A 24,122-nucleotide genomic window follows, 5' to 3' on the forward strand; every position below is an offset into this window, starting at 1 on the left:
ATTATAAATTCTCAGGATATAGAGAAGTCACAAGTTCCTTCCCTTTGAAATAGAATTTCACTCTCTGTGTGTTTTTATTTAGCAGAAGGAATGTGAAACATGTTCTAACAAGGACAAAAGCATTGCAATGGACTCAGTCCTATGTTTTACCAGAGTTTCCCTATGACGTCAAATGCATGTTAGCAGAACAGAAGTGTCCCGATCACAGCATGAGGATAAGGATCATTGAGTTTCTCCAGGCTGACATGACTAAGTATCTGGAAGGCTCACTGTGAGTAATACGGGAGGACGTGCTGCTTTGGGAGAGGGTCTGTTTTCCGAGTAGAGTAGAACTGATTTGGATCCAGTGTGCTTCAGATTTTGGATGACATACTGGTCATAAGCCCCACGTTGCCCAATATTTGAGTATCTACACTGTTATATAGAAGGATCTAAAGAACAGTGAGTGTAATTTGGACTTAGCTTGTAGGAAGGAACGTGGGCTGTTTGAGGTGAAACATGTCCCCCTTGTCGCACTCATCAGGTATCCCAGCACCCAGCAGTACAATGATGTGGTCAACGCCCTGCTGCAGGCCCACCCTTTCCTGGACGAGGACGGTTGTGGCTTCGTAAGTGACCACGTGGCACCATACCATTCATCCCAACCCATCTTAAAATAGTAGAATTGTATTTTCCGGTAATCGTATGTCCCATTCCCCTTTCCTTAGTCTCTCTCTCTCTGTCTATGTCTGTTTCTCTTCCTCTGTCTTCTTGGACCCATTGTCTCTGTCTCGTCTCTCTGATTCTGTTCCATTAGCCTGGTCTCATTCTGTCAGTCCCTGTTTTTTTCTTAGCTTTGGTTTCTCTCTCCACCCTCCTCCTCTTTTCTTCCTCCATCCACACCCCCCACAACCCCCACGCCGCCCCGCTCTGCTCTTTTTGGATACCTTCTTTGTCTCTCTGTGTGTTCCTTTGCCTTTAAAAAAAAAAAAAAAACTTTTTTAAAGGGCAGTTTTAGGTTTACAGAAGATTGAGAGGAAGGTACAGAGATTTCTCATGTACCCCCATCCCCACATGCGTGGCCTCCCCCATTATGAATGTCCTCCTCCAGAGTGGGACATTTGGTACAATGGGTAAATGTAGAGCTACACATCATAATCACTCAAAGTCCATAGTTGACATTATAATTCTTGCTTGTGGCTGTACGTTCTACAGGTTTGAACAAACGTATAATGACACGTATCCATCATTATTGTATCTTACAGAGTATTTTCACTGACCTAAAAATCCCCTGTGCCCCACCTGTTCACGCCTTCCCCATCTCCTTCCTTTGTCTTCTTTGTCTCTCATCATCATCTTTCTGACTCTCCCTCAAAGCAGTTTGGAGGCTTATGTTTACTGTTGAGTCTCCAGGGAGGATCTTGAAGGGATGTAATACACAGAAAGAGAAGGACATGACCGCCCTACTTCACTGCTGTCTTCACTGGAGTGTTGCTTGCCTTCCTCCCTTCTTTCCTTCCTTCTGTTTTCTTTCTGTATTTTCAAGAAATATTTATTATGTATGGATAGAATGAGAATTTTCTGAGTGGGAGAGGACCATATATATTCTTTTTTACCACCCAGACTCAGGAAAGGGATTGTAACTATTGAAGTAACTATTGAAGCCCAGTCCAGAATTTAGGTATATTTGCTTCTAGTTTGACATCCTTCCTAAAATATGCTGCTGCCTACAAAAGCACACTGTAAAATAAACCAATTTTTTCTAAAACAAAACAAACCCCACTATACAAAAAACCCCCAAAAACTACAAAATAAACAAACCTATTTGTCACAACATTGATAATCACACTGATATGCCTGAAAAAATTGATTAGAAAAATGCCTTCTACACTCAAGATATATGGTCTGGCAACTAATCAGTGTTACTGTGTATAGAGCTAATTGTGTCTTAAAAAATAATTTGAATTTGCTGTTTGAATAAGTTACCTATTCACAAAGTTCAAAATTCAAAAGCGACAATAAGATATAAATGGAAAAGTCTCCCTCCTACCTCTATCCCCCAGCTACCTTATCTTCTCCCCCAGAAGAAACTAACGTTATTAAAGATTCCTTCTAGAGAATCTTTGCATACATATAAACACATACATATTTATCCAATTACATTTTGACCTTTAGTTTCATAGTTATGAAAGTGAGACAAATAGAGAGTAATGAATAATGCTGATCTTGTGTGCATTTTACTCACTTCTATCCCCAGTGGCATTAACGAAAGATGGTTAGCTGATAAGACTTGAAAAATTGCTTGGCGTGTTATGGCCCGTGTTGACACACATAGGATGGAAGGGGAAACTCTGGTGCATGGTAGAAAAGGTTCATGTGTGCGCGTGTGTGAGAGAGAGAGAGAGAGAAAGCGAGACAGCGCACAAGCGAGCAAGCTCTTAGTTATTTTTTAGGGCTAATTTTATTCTCAGCTTCTTATTTCATGTCTACACAGAAGTTGAAAGGTGCTGCAGTGAACACCCATATACCCAAGAAACCCAAGGTTTTCTCCATCTTGGCAGTACTCAGAATTTAGGCTGGCTGAGTCTTTGTGCTGGCGGCTGTCCCCTACATTATAGGCTTGTTGGCAGTATCCCTGGCATTCCCTGGGTGTGAGGAGCACCCAGCCACTCACCCAGACCATGAGAACAACCATCGTGTCTCCAAAGATTGCCGTGTGCATTCTGGGAAGAGGGCAAATCCTGATACTTCAGAATCACTGATCAAGATTCACTAGGTATTAATAGTTTGTCACATTTATTTTTACTGGCGCATATTTATTTATTTGTTTGTTTTGGCTGAAGCATTTGGAAACAAAAAACAGGTTTCAGATGCCGTTCCTAAACACCTCAGCAGATGTCTTGTAAGGACAGAGATGAACTCCTCTCTAAGCACTATGCCATTTTTACACCTAAGCCAATGAACGGTAATTGCATCATATCATACGCAATAACTGCATAAAGACATATATAACCCATATTCCCATTTCTCCAATTGTTCCAAAAGTGTTTCTGAAATGGAGTTTTTTCTATAAAATCAAATCAAGGATTATTCAATGGATTTGATCTTGCCTCTTCAATTTCATTTTTTCTCAGAGAGTCTCTCTGAACCCTCCCTCTCCCCTTTTTTTCCCCTGATATTTATTTTTTGCACGAGTCTAGTCCAGTTGCCATGGAAGATGGTTCATATTCTGGGTTTGTCTGAATGTTTCCTAAGGATTATATCTGGGTTTAAAATGCAAAGCAAGGACCCGCTGGAGGTGCCATGGACTACTTCCCCTTTCAGACCAGGGACCCAAAATTTCAGTGCTATTTTGTATTTCAGAGGGGGTCGAAGGAGAACCTGTACCCACGCAGCTCTTCCCACTGCACTGCCTACCTCCTCCCGCGCCCCAGGTGGAAAAGCAGCCAGAGGGAGAATGATTATTCAATGACGGGGGTATTTTCTATTGAGGCATCTGGAAAAGGCACAGGCAACTTAAAAATGTCCTAGCAGTTGATGGCTCTAATTCTTCCCACCAGATCAGCAGGTTTAGAAGGACTTCAGAGCTGTAGAAAATAAGAGGGGAAAAAATGCATTTGCATTCATTCATATTTAGAGCTAGAAAAACACAAACCATCCATTCTTTCTGTGCTGTTGTAAAACAGCGGTGGCAGAGGGCAGAGCCGCAAGCCTGTGGGAGGTGAGGGAGCGTCTATGACTCATCCATACCGAGGAGCTTCGTCAGAGTCTTAGCCGCCTGCCAGCCTCCGCCCACAGCAGTCCTCTGCGGGGCCGCGGAAGTGTTTATGAACAGCACTCTGGTTTACAAATCACTTCCATGAGGAGCGGTCATGTCAGTGGACAGGACTGGGCTTGTTGTTCCATTTTATACTTGAAGAAACTAAGACTGAAGAGGTACTTGCTGATTTCTTGGCTAAGACACACTCAGCCTAGACCCTGGGTCGTCCCAATGTCAATCCTTCTTCTGAAGGGTAGGGCATGACTCTTCTAGAGACTTAAGCCAGAGAAGAAGGAATGGAAGAATTTAAGTGCCAGACAGTACCAATATGACCTCAGTGGCATTCTTATTTGCCCATGAGGAAACAGTGCTTAGAAGAGGTGCCCCAAATCACAGACTCTTGGACCTGTTCAGGCATATGGCACAACAAGGAAGTCGAGGGACTGAGAAGCAGCCATGAGACTCAGGGTTTTAGAAGTAAGTGAGGTCCTGAGCAAGCAAGGCCAAGACTCAGAATCTTGATTCTAGTCTGTTGCTTCCACACGTGGGTCCCTCTACCTCACAGAGGACTGACACAAGACATCCAATATTTATAGTTTCCCAGATGCAGCAGACCCTGTGCAGACACGAGCCTGTCTTCTTGTGCTTATAGATAAGTGAAAGGAAAGGAAATAAAGAGGGAAAGAAGGAGGGGGATGGAGGGAAGGAAGCTAGTAAGCAAGTGGGGGAGAATGAAGTGAGGAAGAATGAAAAGAACAGAATAGAAAAGCACAGAAGCAGAAACACATCACACACATGAAGGTAAACTCCCGTGTGGTAAGTACAGCCAAGGAATGGTGAGAGCCGATAACCAGAGGACAAGAGCTGAGCTCTGGAGGCAGAGCAAGAGTTAACTAGATACCTGCAGGGCCAGGGAGGAGAAGGATAGAGCTTTCCAGGCCAGAACCAAAGACCCAGCGGAGGAAGACGGTGTTGGTTTGTTGAGAAAGCCCAGCTGTGTCCCTCAGCTGTTGCCCATGTCTTTGATCTCCCAAACACCACATGGCAGACAGATTCTTCCAGGACCATCTGGTCTCCTCTCTCTAGTGGCCTAGGAGCACTTCCTAGCCTGGCTCTGTGGCTGGATTATCCATAAAGCCTTGAAAAATACAGACATCCCAGCTCTGCTCAGACCAACGAAATCAGAATCCCAAGGGTCTGGGCCAGCAGCATCAGCAACACCTGGGAACCTGTAAGAAATGCAGAGTCTCAGCCCTATCTTTGACCTTCCCATCCAGCGCCTCTGAAGCAGCCTCAGCAACCTGTGTTTTAACAGGTCCTCCAGGAACTGTGATTCGGGTTAAAGTTTGAGAACCACTGCTTTAGAGGAAGAACCAAGGATGAAGGTTCCCTCTGAGATATTGACATAGTCTCTCCATGGAGAGAGGTTTAAAAAGATCTGGTTCTTGATTGCAGCAAAGCTCCATATGGGGTAACCGTGCCTTTCAGGATGGGGCTGGCTTCTCTCTCCTGCCTTAGTTTCTGGCCCATTCTCTTCTGGCCCACTTAATCTCCATGTTCCAGACATGCACAGCTCTTGGCAGCTCACCAAGTGGCACAGGCTATCCCTCTACTCCACAGCACAGACTGCTTTATCTGGAACTTCTATCCATGCTTCCCCCTACCTGGCATTTCCCAGTGCCATCTCCATTGTGTCCCCCCCTCCCCCATTTGTTTTCTAACCTTAACATCTAAATCTCAGCTTAGGTGTACCTCCTTCAGGAAGGCTTCTATGATCTCCCAACACAGTGTAAGATAATGCTGTCTCTTCCCCTGTTATAACACTTTTCTTTCTGAATTTAAATTACTCATCCCTCTGCTAGATGGGGTCTACCTATGCTCCCTCTCCCTCCCAGGGCAGGATCCTGGTCTTTGTGTTTGAAACAGTAGATAGATGCTCTACAAAGATGTAGATGAATGAATGCCAACAGTATTCACCAACGTGAATTTCAAGGAATGACAGAAACATTGTTTTTAAGAAAATGCATCCATATAAGCATAAGACAGGATCAGCCCTTCTCTAGATCCCAGTGGAAGAGTGAAATGTGTTGTGGAGACAGCAAAGTGTGGTAGAAAATATCCAATTTTGGAAATCAGAAAATCCAGATTGAAGAGCCGGTATGTTCACTCAATAACTAGATGGTGTTGGGGAAATATTTTTATTTTTCTGAGTCTGTTTCCTTAGTTATGATTTAGGGATTATAGCTTTTATAGAAGTATCACAAGACCATCGTGAAGGTAAGTGGAAGGATAGTTCTATTATTTCTATTACTGTGATGTGAAAATAACTTCAATCCAAGAGTGATGAAGATTTTGTTGTTTATGTGGGATTATTCCAGTCTCCTTGAAGTTTAACTGTCCTGTTCTATTAATTTATGCAGTTTTTATGGAAACGAGCTCTCAAAGATCGCTTTAAATATGTTCGGAGACCCATAGAAGATGACGAACAAGTGATGAGAAATAAGTGTAAATTTGGACACCGGAGAGGCCAGACGAAGAAATCTCTTACCAATATAAGCTTTGATGAAGTTAAAATTGTCCAGATAAAAGTAAGATTGGATATTTAAATGCTCTTATAACTTGTTGATTGATTGATTGATTGATTAAAGGATAATAAGTAATAGCATCTAACATCACTAAAACAGAATCAGATAGTCTTTTTGAAAACTGGAGGTAGGGAAGTCTGTTTGCATGGCTAATAATATGAATGATAATATGTCCAAAGAGGGCTCCCAAAAAGAGTTTGAGCAGAGCGTGTTAATCATCATCTCGTGTTTGTTCTTTCTCAACCTTTGAAAAACTTGGAACCACCCTTGTGTTCTGGGCCTTTGAAAAATTCCGCTTCATCTCATCGTAACATAGATCTTACGTTCTTGCTGCAGACAGTTTTTGGAGATCATATTGTAGGGTAGCCTCTATCCTCAAGGTTTCAGGGAAGCAGGTAGCCCACATGCATGGATACAAACCCCATCCTGCCCTTTCATTGCCCAGAAGGTGTCCCACACCCACCCAGAGGTGACTGCAAGGACGTTTAGGCCTAAGGGCCAGGCAGCGGCTGGAGATTCCCCCACAGCATCGGGTTTGCTGTAAATAATGTGCATGAGGGTTCTAATTACTGAGATCCTATAAATATCCTTTAACTACCTCAGAGCCCCCAGATATGGTCAAAGCCAAAAATGTCCCCTGCTCATAAAGTAAATGAACTCCTTAGGAAGGATGTCCAAAGCTACCAAGTGTAAAAGAAGTTAACCCCCATGACTGCCAATTCTGTTTCCACCCCTGTCCAACATGAACATGTAATCCTAACTCTTCACCACAAGCAAATTTATGTTAGTGAATGTACTTGGTGTGAATATTTCATTTTCTTTTTTAGCTGGTGTAATTATTTGATAGTAATAAAGCAACCCAGTTGGTCATCTCAATTTTCTTCGTACTTTCTATGAGCTCCAGGAGATAGGAAGAGTTTTTAAACATACTTTGAAAATCATTCATCCCTACAACATAAAAAATTTAGATGAAGCTGTATCTTTTAAGTATCTTACTATAATTTTCAATCAGATTTTTCAAGTTCTAAGCCAGTGAAGAGAATATAGTTTTATGCCTGCTCTTTGACCAGAAGACAAAGGAAAGGTAACAATTTAGTGGTGTAACTTGTTAGAAACTTTAACTGCAATATTCCAGTTGCAAACTAAAATCATGACAAGATAGAGTTAGGTTAATTTTAGTTATCTTTTATATTCTGAAAATAAAAAGTCACTTTGTAAAGGAACATAATTATGTCACACATGAATTGGTTTTCTCAAGAAATCTGACTTTCCATATACAAAAATGGAGTTCCTTTATATATAAAGTCTTACAAATTCAGTTTTCCTTCCTTTTCTATGATGCGTGGCTCACCAAAATTCATTAGAAAGAATGAATGTAAGCTTGGTAGATTAAGAATTTCCCTAGCACTAGAACTCAAAGGAATGTTCATAGGGTCAGAGATCACAGGGCCTAAAGGGCCTCGTTTTTGTTGACACATCATCACTGAACCAATTTGTACACTTCCCTACCACTTCCTTCTCAGCACCACCTCAGTTCTTCATGGAATGACACCCTTCATGGCTCTTCCCTTCTCCTCTCCTCCCCAAGACCCCCTGACAAGCCCGAATACTCAGATGAATCCTACTAAGATCCATGGGGGGGGGCTTTTGCTACAAAAACACATCCTTATTTTCCCCCCTCCCCCCAAAACACAGAGAACTGAATGTACCAGAGTCTGAGATGAGTTAAGTTGCCATAGAATTTAGTTTTGACCTTACCAGCTGGGGCAACAAGAGATATTAGAGTGTCCATTGTTCACACCTGAAGAGACAGTGTTTTTTTCTGGCAAACACCTCTAATCAATGAAGATATACTCGTCTCCTCCTTTCAAGCGGAGTCACAGACTGCTGATCTGTCAGAGACCATAACATCTCTGTATGTGACCTTGTGTTCTCTAGAGCGAAATGCTTTAGAGTTGGGGAAAAGTATATCCTAGAGTCTTACAGAAACAATGCGTTTCTGTACTTTGTACCCTGCATGGCAACAAGGCAAATGGTAAAACCCTAAGAAGATTGGAAAGACAAATCCATTGAATAGACTACTAACAGAATTTGACACGTCACATGAATTGCCTAAATGACTTCCCATCTCTGTTTTGAACTTCTGATAGCTCCTTTTCAGTATCTTGAAGATTTCTCAAAATTAAAGACATTTTGAATTAAGATACTTCGGCAACATTCATGTCTTTTAAACGTTCTTGACCAGGCACAGTATTTCCACTATATAGAAAACCGTTATTTTATGTGCTGCAGGGCTGGAAAATGCTGGTGGAGGCTAGAAGTCAGGAGTCAGGCTATGCCCTCAAAGGCAGGGAAGTGGGTTTGGATGAACTAGAGGAAGATTTTAGAAAGGAGTAGTAAGAGAGGGGAAGAGATTTTCTTTTGTTTTGTTTCGTTGTTGTTGTTTCTCTTTTGATTTTTGGGAACAATTTACCAAAGAACTGAAGGTAGATGTCTCAGTGGAGGAAGGAGTTTTTCTTAGCTCTGTCACATGGGCTTCTGCAGATAAAGGAGACAGCAGCAGAATTTGTGTGGGTCTGAGGCTAGGACACGGACATTTTTTCACTAATTTTCCTCCTATCCAAGCTCCGGGCCAGTTCATAACTGCTAAACCTACACTATGAAACCCAAAGCATCTGCAACGCCAAAGCATCCACCTGTGAGTTTTAAATCTACCTGGGTTCCTCATATTCTGTTGTAAAAAGACTCACCAACATGTTATGTGGATGGCTATGCTGGTCAGAATCCCAGACTGTTTCCAGGCCAAGTCTCCAAAATACTGGGCATTTCACAGTGTTTAAGAATCTTTTCCAGGGATGCCTGTGTGGCTCAGTTGGTTAAGCGACTGCCTTCAGCTCAGGTCATGATCCAGGAGTCCCGGGATTGAGTCCCACATTGGGGTCCCTGCTTGGCAGAGAGCCTGCTTCCCCTTCTCTCTCTGCCCACTGCTCTGCCTACTTGTGTTCTCTCTCTGTGTCACTGTCAAATAAAAATAAATTTTAAAAATTGTTTTTCCACACACCTGGGTGGCTCAGTGGGTTAATGCCTCTGCATTTGGCTCAGGTCATGATCCTAGGATCCTGGGATCGAGTCTCTCGTCAGGCTGTCTGCTTAGCGGGGAACCTGCTTCCTCCTCTCTCTCTCTCTCTCTCTCTGCCTGCCTCTCTGCCTACTTGTGATCTCTGTCTGTCAAATAAATAAATAAAATCTTTAAAAAAAAAATCTTTTTCCAACCTCATGACCTCATGTTACTGCTGTGTCTCGCAGCCCAACGCAGCAGCTGTGTTCCATAGCTTGTATGTGTCTGACTTTTAGTTCTAGGTCTAAGCAGTTTGCAGCCCTGTGAATTGATAAATCTATTTCTTTTGTTTAATTCCCTTTGACAATATTTTGTCTTATGTCTAGAAACTGAGGTATAATTAGATTCTCAGAACAGTAGACTTAACTGAGTAATGTCCTAAGTTGCTGACATTATCCTGTTTAAGTGAAGATACTAGTTTTAAGAGCTCACAGGAATTATATAGAACTGCATAGCCATGTGACGGAATTTTACTTTGCAGTATTTTGTTGTGAAAAATCTGAGGTGCTAATTAAAGTTGAATGAGTCCCACTTCTTAATTCATGGCCTATCATGGTCGTTTAATTCATGGCCTATCATGGTCGTTTTCCCATGTGAGGCCTGTTGCTATTCTCTTCTGTCTTTCTGTTCTCACCCCTATCTGTTTGTCCCTCAGCTCTGCCCTTGAGCCACCATTCCAATGTATTCTCTACATCTCTTTTAATCTGTAAGTGTTCTAGAATGGGTACTATCATTCTGGGATACACACACATACACACACCCATATATATGACTTACTATAAATGGTGTTTTATACTTCATTCCTGTTTCACTTTTCTCACTAACACTCTTTATGACTCATTCATATTAGTGTACTTCTAGTCCATGATTGCAATGAATTATAAAGTACTCCCGGCCCCAAGCCCTGCTCCTCCTGACTAGGAACTACAGCATAGAGAACACCATCATCCATGTCTGCTTCTGGACCTACCTATGTGTTACTGCTTTCGGTTGTCTACCCAGAAATGGAGCTCATGGGGTGGAGGGTGTGCATTTACTTACATTTAACTGATGAGTCTCCAGATGACTTTGTCTGTCTCATTCCCACAGTCACGCATCTTCCTGTATTCCTGCCAACCCTTGGCCTTACCAATCTTCTACATTTTGCCAAGTCTCTTAGGTAGCAAGTGTAATGTCATTCTTGTCATGATTTACATTTCCCTGGGTAGCTAATGAGTCTGAGAATCTCTTCACTATGTTCATTAGCTTTTTGAGTTTCCTCTTTTAGAAAGCTCCCTCTTTAGATCCATTGCCCATTTTTTAATAAGTTGGCACCTTTTTTTTTTTGCTAATTTGAAGGAAGCAGTCCTTCCCATGCCCTAAGTCACACAGAGACATTCATTCTTCTACTCTTTGTTCTATTAAATATATTGTTTTCACTTTCATGTTTAGCTCTTTAAGTCATGTGGAATCCATCTTTTCTGCTATTAAGTAGGGATCTCCTCAGAATCAGCCACTTTCTTAACCTCAGTTGCTAAAAATCCATCCTTCTCTCATTGATTTATGGTGACACTTATTGTATATTAAGTTCCCAAATAGACATGGGTATGTTCTGGGCACTGTCTCTTTGTCCCATTCGTCTCTCATTCTGTTTTTATGCCATTGCCACATTACATGATGACTTAGTGTTTATTGCTTAGTATCATGTCAGTGCTTAGTGTACAGACATTTTTTTGTTGCCTGTGGAAGATGGGCATGGTCAGGAAAGTTCCTTAGTAAAGCAGTTTCTGGGGAGATTCATCCTCAGTTTTCAGAATAAGGGGAAGGACAGGAGATCCTTCTCTCAGGAATCATCCCCTGGGACTCACAGAACTGGAGCTTAGGCTAGGGATGCCACATTCAAGTGGGAGGGTTGGACCAAAAGAAGGTTCTGGGGATCTGTCAGCACCAGAAGCATCAGGATAAGCGATGTCTTACTCATGTAGAAAACCTTCTGTGACATGATGGGGATACCCTGCTGGAGGAATCCTGCCCCTGTCTTCCTGTGGAGGAGGTGGTAGTGGCATCTGGTCTGCATGAGGCCCTGGGCCTGGATCCATACAAGATCACAGCCTGATGCTCATCCTTCCTTGGAAGTCTCTTCACCAGAGGATGCTTAGGTGGTCTTCTTGAGCCTCTGCCAGATGCCCCATTTGAAACATTAGAATGTAAATATACTTTTGAAATGCTTAAATTCTTCCTTATCATTTTTTTGACTATTGCATGCATTTTTAAATTTTATTTATTTATTTTATTAACATATAATGTATTATTTGCTTCAGGGATACAGGTCTGTAAATCATCAGTCTTACACAATTCACAACACTCACCACAGCACATACCTTCCCTAGTTTCCATAACCCAGCCATCCCATTCATTCCCCCACCCTCCTTCCCTCCAGCAACCTTCAGTTTGTTTCCTGAGATTAAGAGTCTCTTATGGTTTGGCTCCCTCTCCTGTCCCGTCTTGTTTCATTTTTCCCTCCCTTCCCCCACAACCCCCCTCCTACCCTGCCTCTCAATTTCCTCATGTGAGTGAGATCATGTGATAATTTTCTTTCTCTGATTGACTGATTTTGCTTAGCATAGTACCCTCTAGTTCTATCCACGTTGTTGCAAATGGCAAGATTTCATGTTTTTGATGGCTGCATAGTACTCCATTGTATGTATCTACCACATCTTCTTTATCCATTCATCCGTTGATGAACATCTAGGCTCTTTTCATAGTTTGGCTATTGTGGACATTGCTGCTATAAATATTGGGATGCATGGGCCCCTTTGTATCACTACATTTGTATCTTTAGGGTAAATACCCAGTAGTATAATTGCTAGGTTGTAGGGTAGCTCTATTTTCAAATTTTTGAGGAATCTCCATACTGTTTTCCAGAGTGGCTTTCCCAGCTTGCATTCCCACCGACAGTGTAGGAGGGCTCCCCTTTCTTGGTATCCTCGCCAACACCTGTCAGTTCCCGACTTGTTAATTTAAGCCATTCTGACTGGTGTGGGGTGGTATCTCACTGTGGTTTTGATATGTATTTCCCTGATGCTGAGTGATGTGGAACACTTTTTCATGTGTCTTTTGGCCATTTGTACATCTTTGGAGAAATGTCTGTTTATGTCTTCTGCCCATTTCTTGATTGGATTATTTGTTCCTTGGGTGTTGAGTTTGGTAAGTTCCTTATAGATTTTGGATACTACCCTTATATGATACGTCATTTGCAAATATCGTCTCCTGTTCTTCAGTTGTCTTTTGGTTTTGTTGACTGTTTCTTTGGCATGCAAAAAGCTTTTTATCTTGATTGTATGCATTTTCTTTTAAGTTATTGAGGTTTCCTTCACCCAGCAGAACCCTCAAGCTATTATCATCAACTTTTTGCTCATGGGATATAAACCACTTTGATAAGAAGCTTTCTTCCAAAATTTTCTGAAAAAAATTTGGCTTGACTTTTTCAGGTATCCAGTTCTTTACAGTTATGACTGATCTTTTCATTTACCTTGAAAAGATCCTCCTCTGTCTTTATGAGGTAGATTAACTCTAAATTGGATATTTGGTGAAAATGTATTCTGCTTTCTTGAAGCAGTACAGAAAGTTTCTACAGGAGCTTTGAAGTTTCTACAGAAGCTTTGGCTTCTTTCTAATTTGTTTTTTCTAATTGCAATGAGGTTCTCTGAGTCGAGAGAATTTTAATATGATCCTTAAGTGCATAGGTTGTTTTATCACTTAATTTGACTTATGTTTAGTTTCTTTTTAAGAGTTTTCAACAAATGACTTAATTCCTTTTTTTAATAAATGACTTAATCTTTAAATCAATTTCTTCAAAATTGCCTTTAATACCATCTTCTCAGAGGTCTTCTTTTAATGATGTACTTGTTATATCCAGTTCGGTGTCCCTACAATCCATTTTGTCTTCTCCAGAAATAACAGTTGTTCTAGTCTTCTAGTTCCTTATTTATCATCTGCTTAGAGGTTCTGTTCTTTATTGAAAGTGGGGTATTCAAGTCTCCAACTACTATTATTATTGAACTGTCTCTTTCTCCTTTCAATTCTGTTTTTGCCACATGAGTTTTGGGACTCTGTTGTTAGGTGTATGTAAGTTGATATTATTATATCTTCTTGAGGGATTGGTTCTCTTTCATTATAAAATATTTTCCTTTGTCTCTAAGATAATGTTTTGTCTTAAAGTTTATTTAGTCTGATATTAGTATAGCCATTCTATCTTTCTTTTGGTTTCTGTTTGCATGCTATATCTTTGCCCATCTTTTTTTTACCTTTAAACGATTTGGGTCTGAATCTAAAGTGTGTCTCCAGTAGACAGCATATATTTGGATCATTTGTATAATCTATTCTGCCAATTATTAAATATAATTACTTATAAGTTAGAATTTATGTCTCCTTTCTTATTTGTTTTTTATTCACTTTTTGTTAGTTTATTCTTTAATTACTGTCTTCTTTTGTGTGTTTTTTTTTTTTGTATTTTCTAGTATACTAATTCATATGCCTTATTGTTTCTTTTAGTATATATACATTTTTAGTTACTCCCTTAGTGGTTGCCCTGAGAATTAGAACTAACATCTTAATTTTTAAAGATCTAGCTTGGATTAATATCAATTTAATTACAATAGAATACAAAACCTTCGTCCCTGTATAACTCTATCCCTTTCCCCTTTTGTGCTGTTATTGTCACATAAATCACATTTTATATACTGTATGACCATCAACACAGATTTATAATTATTGCTTCATGCAACTGTCTTTAAAATATGATGGAAAAAAAGTTACAAACAGAAAATACATTTATGCTGTCTTTTATATATACCTATGTAATGACCTATACCAGAACTCAAATTTTTCATGTGGATTTGAGTCACAGTCAGATGTCCTTCTATCTATTTGCGAGTGACCAAGTATTTCAGTGTTTATTTATCTGGGAATGTCTTAAATTGCTCTTTCATATTTGAAAAGTGTTTTGCTGAATATAGAATTCATTTTGTTCATTGTTCTCTGGCTTGAGAATTGGGTGTTCTTATATCTCAGTTAAATGGTTTTGGCTGCAGTAGACAGACAGCCTTGTCTAAAACTGGTTTAAATCATAAGGAGAACGTTGCTCTCCTATTACAAGAAACTTAGGGGTAGAGGACTGAGAACATTATAGCTCCTCACCAATTAACCATCTTGTTTCCTTATGACAATCAGTAGGATTGTTACTTCTCCATTATCTTGAAGTTAGATGTGGCCTTTAGACTGACTTTATCCAAGAAATGTGAGCAGAAGTGCCATGTACGTTGGTCATCCAGTGTGCAACGCCCCGTCTTCCCCCGTTCTTTATCAGTGATGCCTAACAACATTGCAGGTGGTGGAGTCAGGTCCCTGGGTGACGAGGATGAGGACCTGGGCCCCAAGATGGGCACGTCACATAAGCTGCAAATAAACTTTCATTGCTCTAAGGTTTGGGGGTTGTCAGGTACAGAAGCATAATTTTGCCTATTCTGAGTGACACCAGGGGATCCCAGTATAGTATTTCAGGCTTTGGATCCACACCTCAGTTATTCTCTTTGTGTTGGCTCCACGAAGTTACAGAGGCATTTTTGAGGGTCTCGCTGATCCTACCATCCTTAGCCCAGGGATTTCATAGTCCGTATCTTTGTTGTCTATCTGGATTGGGGAGCTCTAGGAAAAGTATTATCATATACGATAATCAAAATGCTTACAACAGAGAGAAACTTTATTTTGCTTTATGTAAAAAATACCCAATTTTCATTTTTTCAGCTAATCCACTTGGAGATTCTTTCTAGTTCTCAGGATGGAGCAGATCATGTCCATTGTAACCTTAGTTAAAGACATTTTTCAGAGTCTGAAACATGGCAGAAACAAAACTAATACCTTGTCCCATCTGATGTGAACTGTCCTATCAGACATGTGGTGACAGTTTCTTTCAAGAGATTAACTTGTGTTTTTTTAAAAAAACAACAATAAAAACCTCTACCTAATGTCCAGGACAGTGATGCAGGCATTCAATAAACCTTAAAGGTTCTTATATTCCCAACTCCTCCAAACATTTGCTAAGTAAATAGATAAATCTGCCAGGTGCTAAATTACTAAGCTGACTTAGTAATTGATTCATTTCTATCTTACATTTTCTTTTCCTTAGTAATATGATTCATTTCTTAAAACATTTTCTTTTCCTCCTTATTGGGTATCCTGTACTTCCTAACTTTGAAAGTCATGCAGTAGTCTTGTGTGTTAGCTTTCCTTTGCTTAGAAGTGAAATGGAATCAAAAGTTATGCAAAAACTGCTGAAAGGCCAAATGCTTAAGAATATCTTGTAGGTTTCTTTGGATTTCTTTAATGGCATTTACTGTTTGCTTTTTACTGCACCTGACACATAATGATTTATTGAATAAATACTAATCATTTTTATAGGCTTTTGAACAGCTGTTTCTCTCATGGTGCAGAACTGAGCACAACAGCAAAAGTTGAAGAAAAATGTTGAGTTAATTGCATTCGGGATATAATGCAATGACTGCCATCAGCAGGGGGCCCATGCGCTGATGCTGTGAAGTTTTACAAGTCAGCTGTGCTCTTAGAACCCTGGGCCAAGTGGCTGCCATTTCCCTGATGACTGACTGAGCCCCACACCTGAATGCTAAGCAAAGAGACTTTTCCAGTTACATAGAGGAACATCATTTCCACAGTCCTTGTGATGACCATGGAATTGAAAACAGGGATGATTGGAATGTGATATGTAGAAAACCCTAGCCCCTAACATAGCACTGTCCAGCAGAAATAGAAGACAGACCACATGTGTAATTTGAAATTCTCCTGTAGCCACATTAAAAAAAATAAAGAAAAGTAAAAAGAAGCAGGTGGAATTATTATATTAGTATGTTTTATGTAACCCAGTATATCCACAAAATTATCACTTCAACATTCAGTCATTATGAAAAATTGTTAATGAGGTGTTTTATTTTTATTTTTATTTTTTGGTATACTAAGTCTTTGAAAGTCTGCATTTTCAAAGTCTACATCTCAGTTGGGACTAGCCACAGTTCACTGTCCAGTTGCCTCCTGTGGCCACCAGACTAGGTGACTCCAAGAAACACTGACAGTCTCTTGGAAATACTCTAGTTGGCTGGGACCATGATCTGGGACCATAACAGACCATTATCTGTTGATGATGTTCAGAGCTCCAGACCCTGAATCTTAGATTCAGGACCTTTCCATCTGGCCTTTAAAGTAGATTTTTAAGGATATACATATAAGAATTATTAAATTGACACAACTAGACACCTTCTTTGTAAACTTATTCAGATTGTAGGATGCCGAACAACATTGTGTTCAATAAAAAAAGTCAGGGTGAGTTTTTATTCATCTCTGTGTGGAGATTAGTTATAACTATTTTGAACCATGCTGTGTCTTACTATATCAAAAGCAGTCTCAATTTTCTGTTCAAATCTCACTTAGAAAGAGTGTCCTCCTTATTTCTCTCTCTCTCTTTTTAAGATTTTATTTATTTATTTGACAGGCAGAGATCACAAGTAGGCAGAGAGAGAGAGAGAAGCAGACTTCCTGCTCAGCAGAGAGCCTGATGCAGGGCTGGATCCCAGGACCCTAAGATCATGACCTGAGCCGAAGGCAGAGGCTTTAACCCACTGAGCCACCTAGGCACCCTGTCCTCCTTATTTCTCTTCCAGCCGTGGGCTTAGATGACTGTGCTCTCTGCTACTCTACCCAGATCCCCCAGAGCTGCAGGGTATGGTGCTGTAGGAGCCGAGGGCCCACTCTCTGTTACCAGCACTTGTGTGGTCAAGGAGGTGTGGCCTAAGCTCATTACCCATTTTGGATCCAACTGAAATTAATGTTCTCGTTCATTTATTCTTATTCCTTTGAAGTCACAGATCCTACACTGCCCTTCATCGTGTCTATTCGTTGGGATTCCTTGGTGTGATCTGTTCCCTGCTTCACGGTTTCTTCTTTCCATTACTTCTTGAGCACGTTTCCCTCCTCCACCCCCGCCCCCCACCCCACCATCTTTACTGCTGAGACAGACATGTAGCAGCCAACTCTGCTGCTGCTCTGTAAGATTCAGCTTCTCTCATCCCCTGGTTCCCTCTTGTCAACGTGTATTGCTAAGGAAACCAGCCTGTCAGAACAAGGCCATCCATTGTGTTGGAGAAGTCGGGGTTACACTAAGACCGGAAGCCCTGCACCTGGCCATCTCCATGCTTGAGAAAGTCACTTCCCCTTTGAAAGTCTTAAATTGCTCATCAGTAAAGTGAGAAGCACAGGCCAGACATTGTCCAAGTTCCTTCTGGCTCTAATGATACATGAATCATTAAAAGGTGAGAATTTGAAATTCTGAAGCAGCCTGCTATTCCTTTGAATACAGTACTTCAATCTAAGATAGGATTTTCTGACATTCTGTGGGTCCAGTCAGGTAGAAGCTTTCCAGAAACTCTGCTTTCTATGACATATCATGAATTGGGTGGGGGTGTTAGGGGAAGCCATTCATTATGTGTATACTTATCTATAAATGTCAATAGTAGCAATTTTAGAACTCCCACTACAGTACAATAAAATGAAAGCTGTTTATAATTACAAACATTCCCTTTTCTTTTTAAAAATTAAGATATTCCTTTTTATTGAAAAACTTCTCATTATATACATTTGAGGCTTACAGAGAATCCTATATGTATAATTTATGAGACAAAGGAAATGCCATGAGCCTCACATTCAGCTTTAAAATCGGAACACTGTCCATACCTTTCAGCCTGTCCATGTTTCACTGCCCTGTACTTTGAATTTTAGTTTTCTCATTCACCTGTTTTTGAAACATATGAATTTGCCACATGTGTGAGGTGACTTATTTAGTTTTGCTTGATTTTGCTTCTCATGTGATGATACATAGTATGTCATCAATGACTTTTTTTCTCACTCAATATATTGACTCTGGGATTCATCCAGGCTCAGTTCAGTTGTGTTATTCATTCATTTTTATATTTGCTTAAAATCTACTGTGACAGGAAAACAGAGTTTATTTGGATATTCTTTTATTGGCAGACATTTGCCTGGTTTCCAGCTTTTGCCTCTGTGAGCTATGCTGCTGTGATCGTTCCTTTTTTGTATATATCTTGGTGTATATGTGCAAGTTCTTTCCAAGGGTGTATTTGTAGGAGTGGAATTGCTGGCACATATTCAACTGTATTAGACAATGCCAATTGTTCTCCTGGTCGCTACAGACATTTAAACTCACTGAACTGAGTTTAAACTGCCACATCCCCAAGTAAGATACCCTTTTGATCAGATATCAAGATAACTCCCTCCCACCTCAAGTAAGATACCAATAGGTTGGGAGTAAAATGTTACTTGTTCCTATTTTCATTTTAATCACTTATGAGCTTTATCATCTTTCATATTTATGAAATATTCAAGTTTTCCTCTCTGTAAAATGCCCAGTCATGTCTTTTACCTATTTTTCTGAGATTGCCCCTTTTTCTTATTTACTTGTAAGAATTCTTTATATACTCTGTATTCTACTCCACCAGTTTGATCATTGTAAGTATCTTCTAGTTCGTGCCTTGCCTTTTGAATTTCTTTATGAAAGCTGTTGACTGAAAGTTTGTAATTTCAATGTAGTTAGATTTATTAGTCATTTCTCTTATGATTAGTACTTTTAGGAACCCCTCTCCTACCTTGAAATGATAAGAATTATTTTTATATATATATTTAAATTTAAAGCTCTGCCTTAACATTTAAGTACTTAAGCCATGTGTAATTTACTTTTGTATAAGGTGTGTGGTATAGATCTGTTTTCTTTTTTCCCATATGGCTAGACAGTTTTCTGTACCTTTTCTAAAACAGTCCTCTTTCCCAGGCATTTGTGTTGTCATCTCTGTTCTTTCCAGAGATCTGTGCCTAGAAGCTCTGCCATGTTGCCCTAGTAACGTCATCTATCCCCGCATGTTATCTATTCCCTGTTTACATATTACATAGTTATAAACGTCTTGATAGTTTCCAGTCTCTATCACTAACTAATGGTTATTTTTTTAAGAGTGCCTTGGTTATTCTGGGCTTTTTAATCTTTCATGTGAATTTCAGAATCATCTTGTTGAATTCTTAAAACATTAATTTTTGGTTTTTGATAGATTTTAGATTTTGATAAAAAATATTATTGAATCTAGATCTCCATTTGAAGGAAGGCGATACTTCCTTATGATACTGAGTTTTTCTAACAGTGAATATGGTAGATCTATTAATTTGTCTCATTAGTATTTTCTAATAATTTTATAATTTTCTCCATAAAGGACCTACATATCTATTATTAGTTGTATTCCCAGGTGCTTTTTACTTTTTGTTGCAACTGTAAAAAATTACGTATTCTGTTTGTTAACAGATTTTTAGTATTTATCTTACATTCAGTTGTTTGTAAAACTCTCTCCCTAACTCTAATAAATTATATGTACATCATTTTGAGTTTTCTCTTAAATAATCAGATCACAGAAACTATGAAAGAGGACAGTTTGTTTCTGTCTTTCCAATATCCATGCCTTTTGTTTCTCTTTCTTATCTTACTACTCTGGGTAGGATCTCTAGTAAAAGGCTGAGTAAGAGTAAAGCAGAGCAGCATTGTCTTGTTTCTGATTTTAAGGAAAATTCTTTTAAAATTTCAACATTAAAAATGTTAGTTCCTGGGTGGCTCAGTGGCTTAAGCCGCTGCCTTCGGCTCAGGTCATGATCTCGGGGTCCTGGGATCGAGTCCCGCATCGGGCTCTCTGTTTGGCAGGGAGCCTGCTTCCCTCTCTCTCTCTGCCTGCCTCTCCATCTACTTGTGATTTCTCTCTGTCAAATAAATAAATAAAATCTTTTAAAAAAAAAATGTTAGTTCTAAGTTTCTGGTAGATAACTTTATAAGTTTCAAAAATTCCTCTTTTTAATTTGATGAACATTTTTTCCTTTAATTTTAAAGGGATGTTGAATTTTATACATATTTTTTCAAGTTGAATTTTATACATATTTTTTCCTGCATTATTTCAAATGTGGTCATTTAAAAAACACTTTGGTTAATGCAGTATATGGTATTTATGCATATTTAGATAATCCAGGCTAATTACAGAACTGTTCATATGTCAAAATTCTCAAAACCTATTTATTTTTGTTTCTATCACAGTGACCTTAAAATTCAGATTTCAGGGGTGCCTGCGTGGCTCAGTCCATTGAGCATCCAACTCTTGATTTTGGCTTAGGTCATGAAATTGGGGTTGTGGGATCAAGTCCTGCATTGGGCTCCCAAGTTCAGCGGGGAGTCTGTTTCCTCTGTTTTTCCCTCTCTGCCTATTTCCTCTGCTCATGCTCTCTAAAATAAAAAATCTTTTAAAAAAATTCAGATTTCAGTATGAAAGGTATGTGAAATGTAATGGGTAAATCAATCATATTTCCCTTTATTTACTATAGTTCCTTTAGTAATGTCAGACCATTGTTGCGTTTCTGGGATAAGCTTAAGTTAGTTGTTCTTTTTCTCAATATTTATAATTTTGTTCATGAATGAGAATGACTTGTAGTTTTCCTCTTAAAGTGTTCTTTCAGGTTTGGGGAGTCTTAGAATAGGTTGGAATCCTTCATAGAATTCCTTTTGCCTCCCACCTTCCTGACCCCGACTTCCTTATACAATTTGCATAAATTTGGAACACTCTGTTTTGAAAGTTTAGTAGAATTTGTCTATAAAACTTCCAGGACTTGGCATATTCCTTGTGGCAAAACTATTTTCTATTTATATTTATGTAAGATTATAGGGTTTTATTAGTCTGTTGGTAAGTTATCCTTTTCTAGAGATTTGATCATTTGGTCCGTCTTGCTAGTCATCCTACGTTCATAGAAAGTGGATCTACCTGAAGCTCTCTTATGTTCTTGAAAAGCCCTTATGTAGGAACATTTTAGGCCTATTTTTTTTTTCCATTTTTTATAAATGACATCTGCTCACATTCTGGTCAGCTAAACAGTTTACCAACTTGTTAACTCAAGTGCAGTTCTGCTGAGTATCCCCTGAACAAATTTTTCTTTCTTTCCTTCTTCTTTCTTTTTCTCTTTCTTTCTTTCTTGTGGCAGGAGACAGTTTGTTGTTTATTTATTGTTTTAAAATATTTTATTTACTTTTTAATTTTTTTAAGATTTTATTTACTTATTTGAGAAAGAGGGAGAGCACAGGTAGGGTGAGAGGCAGAGGGAGAAGCAGACTCCCCACTGAGCAGGAAGCCTGACATGGGACTCAATCACAGGACTCCAGGATCATGACCTGAGCTGAAGCGAGATACCCAACTGACTGAGCCACCCAGGTGCCCCTTAAATATTTTACTTAAATTCTAGTTAGTTAACATACAGTGCAATATTAGTTTCAGGAGTAGAATTCATTGATTCCTCACTTACATACAACAGCCAGTGCTCCTCCTAAGTGCCCTCCTTCATACCATCGCCCATCCAGCCCATCCTCCGCCCACCTCCTTCCATCAACCCTCAGTTTGTCTCCACCTTTAAGAGTCTCTTTTATGGTTTGCCTCTCTCTCTTATTTTCCCCCTCCCATATGTTCATCTGTTTCTTAAATTTAACATGAGTGAAATCATATAGTATTTGTCTTTCTATGGATGACTTATTTCACTTAACATGACACACTCTAGCTCCACTCGTGTCTTTGCAGATGGTAAGATTTTCAAAAAGGTTTTTTTTAAACTGAATAATATTCACATATATATTCCCATTTATATTTATATATACACAGACACACAGACACAGACACAGACACAGACACACACAGCACACCACCACCACCACCACATCATCTTTAACCATTCATTTGTCAATGGATATTTGACAAATTGACTATTTCCATAGTTTGGCTATTGTTGATAATGCTGCTGTAAACATCGTTGTGCATATATCTCTTCGAATCTGTATTTTTGTATCCTTTAGATAAATACCTGGTGGTACAATTGCTACATTGTAGGGCAGCTCTATTTTTAACTTTTTGGGGCACCTCCATACTGTTTTCCAGAGTGGCTGCATCAGTTTGCATTCCCACCAACAGTTAAGAGGGTTCCCCTTTTCTCCAAATTCTCACCAACACCTGATTTTCTAGTGGTGTTAATTTTGGCCATTCTGACAGGTGTGAGGTAGCATTTCATCCCGGTTTGATTTGCATTTCCTTGATGATGAGTGAGGTTGAACATCTTTTTATGTGTCTGTTAGCCATTTGGATGTCTTCTTTGGAAAAGTTTCTATTCATGTCTTCTTCCCATTTCTTAACTGGGTTATTTGTTTTTGGGGAGTTGAGTTTGGTAAGTTCTTTATAGATTTTGGATACTAGTCCTTAAATGATATGTCATTTGCAAATATCTTCTCCCACTGCATAAGCTGCCTTTTCGTTTTATTGTTTCCTTCATGGTGCAGAAATTTTATTTTGATGAAATACCAATAGTTCATTTTTGCGTGTTTTTTCTCTTGATTCCAGGGACATGTCTAGTAAGAAGTTGGTATGACAGAGGTCAAAGTTGCTATGGAAGGTCATAAGCTACCTATGTTGTCCTCTTGGATTTTGATAGTTTCCTGTATCATGTTTAGGTCTTTCACCCATTTTGAATTGTTTTTGTGTATGGTGTAAGAAGGTGGTCCAGTTTCATTCTTCTGCATCTTGCTGTCCAGTTTTCCCAACACCCATTTGTTGAAGGACTGGTTTTGTTGTTGTTGTTGTTTTTCCCATTGGATATTCTTTCCCACTTTGTCAAAGATTAGTAGACCATGTACTTGTGGGTCCATTTCTGGGTTTCTATTATGTACCATTTATCTATTTGTCTGTTTTTTTGCCAGTACTATACTGTCTTGATGACTACAGCTTTGTAATATAGCTTGAAGTCCAGAATCATGATGCCTCCAGCTCTGCTTTTCTTTTTCAGGATTGCGTAAGCTATTCAGGGTCTTACAAATTTTAGGATTATTTGTTCTAATTCTGTGAAAAATGCTGGTAGTATTTTGATAAGGATTGCATTAAATGTATAGATCACTTTGGGTAGTACAAACATTTCATTTATTTATTTATTTTTAATATTTTATGTATTTATTTGAGAGAGAATGAGTGAGAGAGAGCATGAGAGAGGAGAAGATCAGAGGGAGAAGCAGACTCCCCAAGGACGTGGGAGCCCGATGCAGGACTCAATCCTGGAAGTCCGGGATCATGACCTGAGCCGAAGGCAGTTGCTCAACCAACTAAGCCACCCAGGCACCCTTGGGTAGTACAAACATTTTAACAATGTTAGTTCTTCCAACCTATGAGCATGGACTGTTTTTCCATTTTTTTGTGTCCTCTCCAATTTCCTTTATACATGTTCTAAGGTTTCAGAGCACAGAACTTTTACCTCTTTGATTAGGTTTATTCCTAGGTATCTTATTGTTCTTGGTGCAGTTGTGAATGGTATTGATTCCCTGATTTCTTTTTCTGCTGCTTCATTATCGGTATATAGAAATGCAACGGATTACTGTATGTTGATTTTATATCCTACAGCTTTGTTGAATTCATATATTAGTTTTAGCAATATTTTGGTGGAGCCTTTCAGATTTTCTGCATAGTGTATCATGTCATCTGCAAATAGTGAAAGTTTTGAATTCTTCTTTGACAGTTTG

The 24,122-nt window shown here is 39.3% G+C and overlaps 1 protein-coding gene across 3 annotated transcripts in view; it reads left to right on the top strand.

Moving 5' to 3' along the window:
• SAMD3 (sterile alpha motif domain containing 3) overlaps positions 1-24,122 on the top strand; it is a 52,988-nt gene that overhangs the window by 21,502 nt on the left and 7,364 nt on the right. For 2 of the 3 annotated variants that reach the window (XM_044249040.1, XM_044249057.1), the window contains exons 4-6: positions 83-271; positions 524-608; positions 6,160-6,327. In XM_044249040.1, coding sequence (XP_044104975.1) covers positions 83-271; positions 524-608; positions 6,160-6,327 — 442 coding nt within the window. The remainder of the gene's footprint in view (positions 1-82; positions 272-523; positions 609-6,159; positions 6,328-24,122) is intronic. The other variant, XM_044249047.1, reaches the window with a different exon arrangement.

Source organism: Neovison vison, chromosome 1, assembly GCF_020171115.1.
Source record: "Neovison vison isolate M4711 chromosome 1, ASM_NN_V1, whole genome shotgun sequence".
NCBI classification, from domain to species: Eukaryota; Metazoa; Chordata; class Mammalia; order Carnivora; family Mustelidae; genus Neogale; species Neogale vison.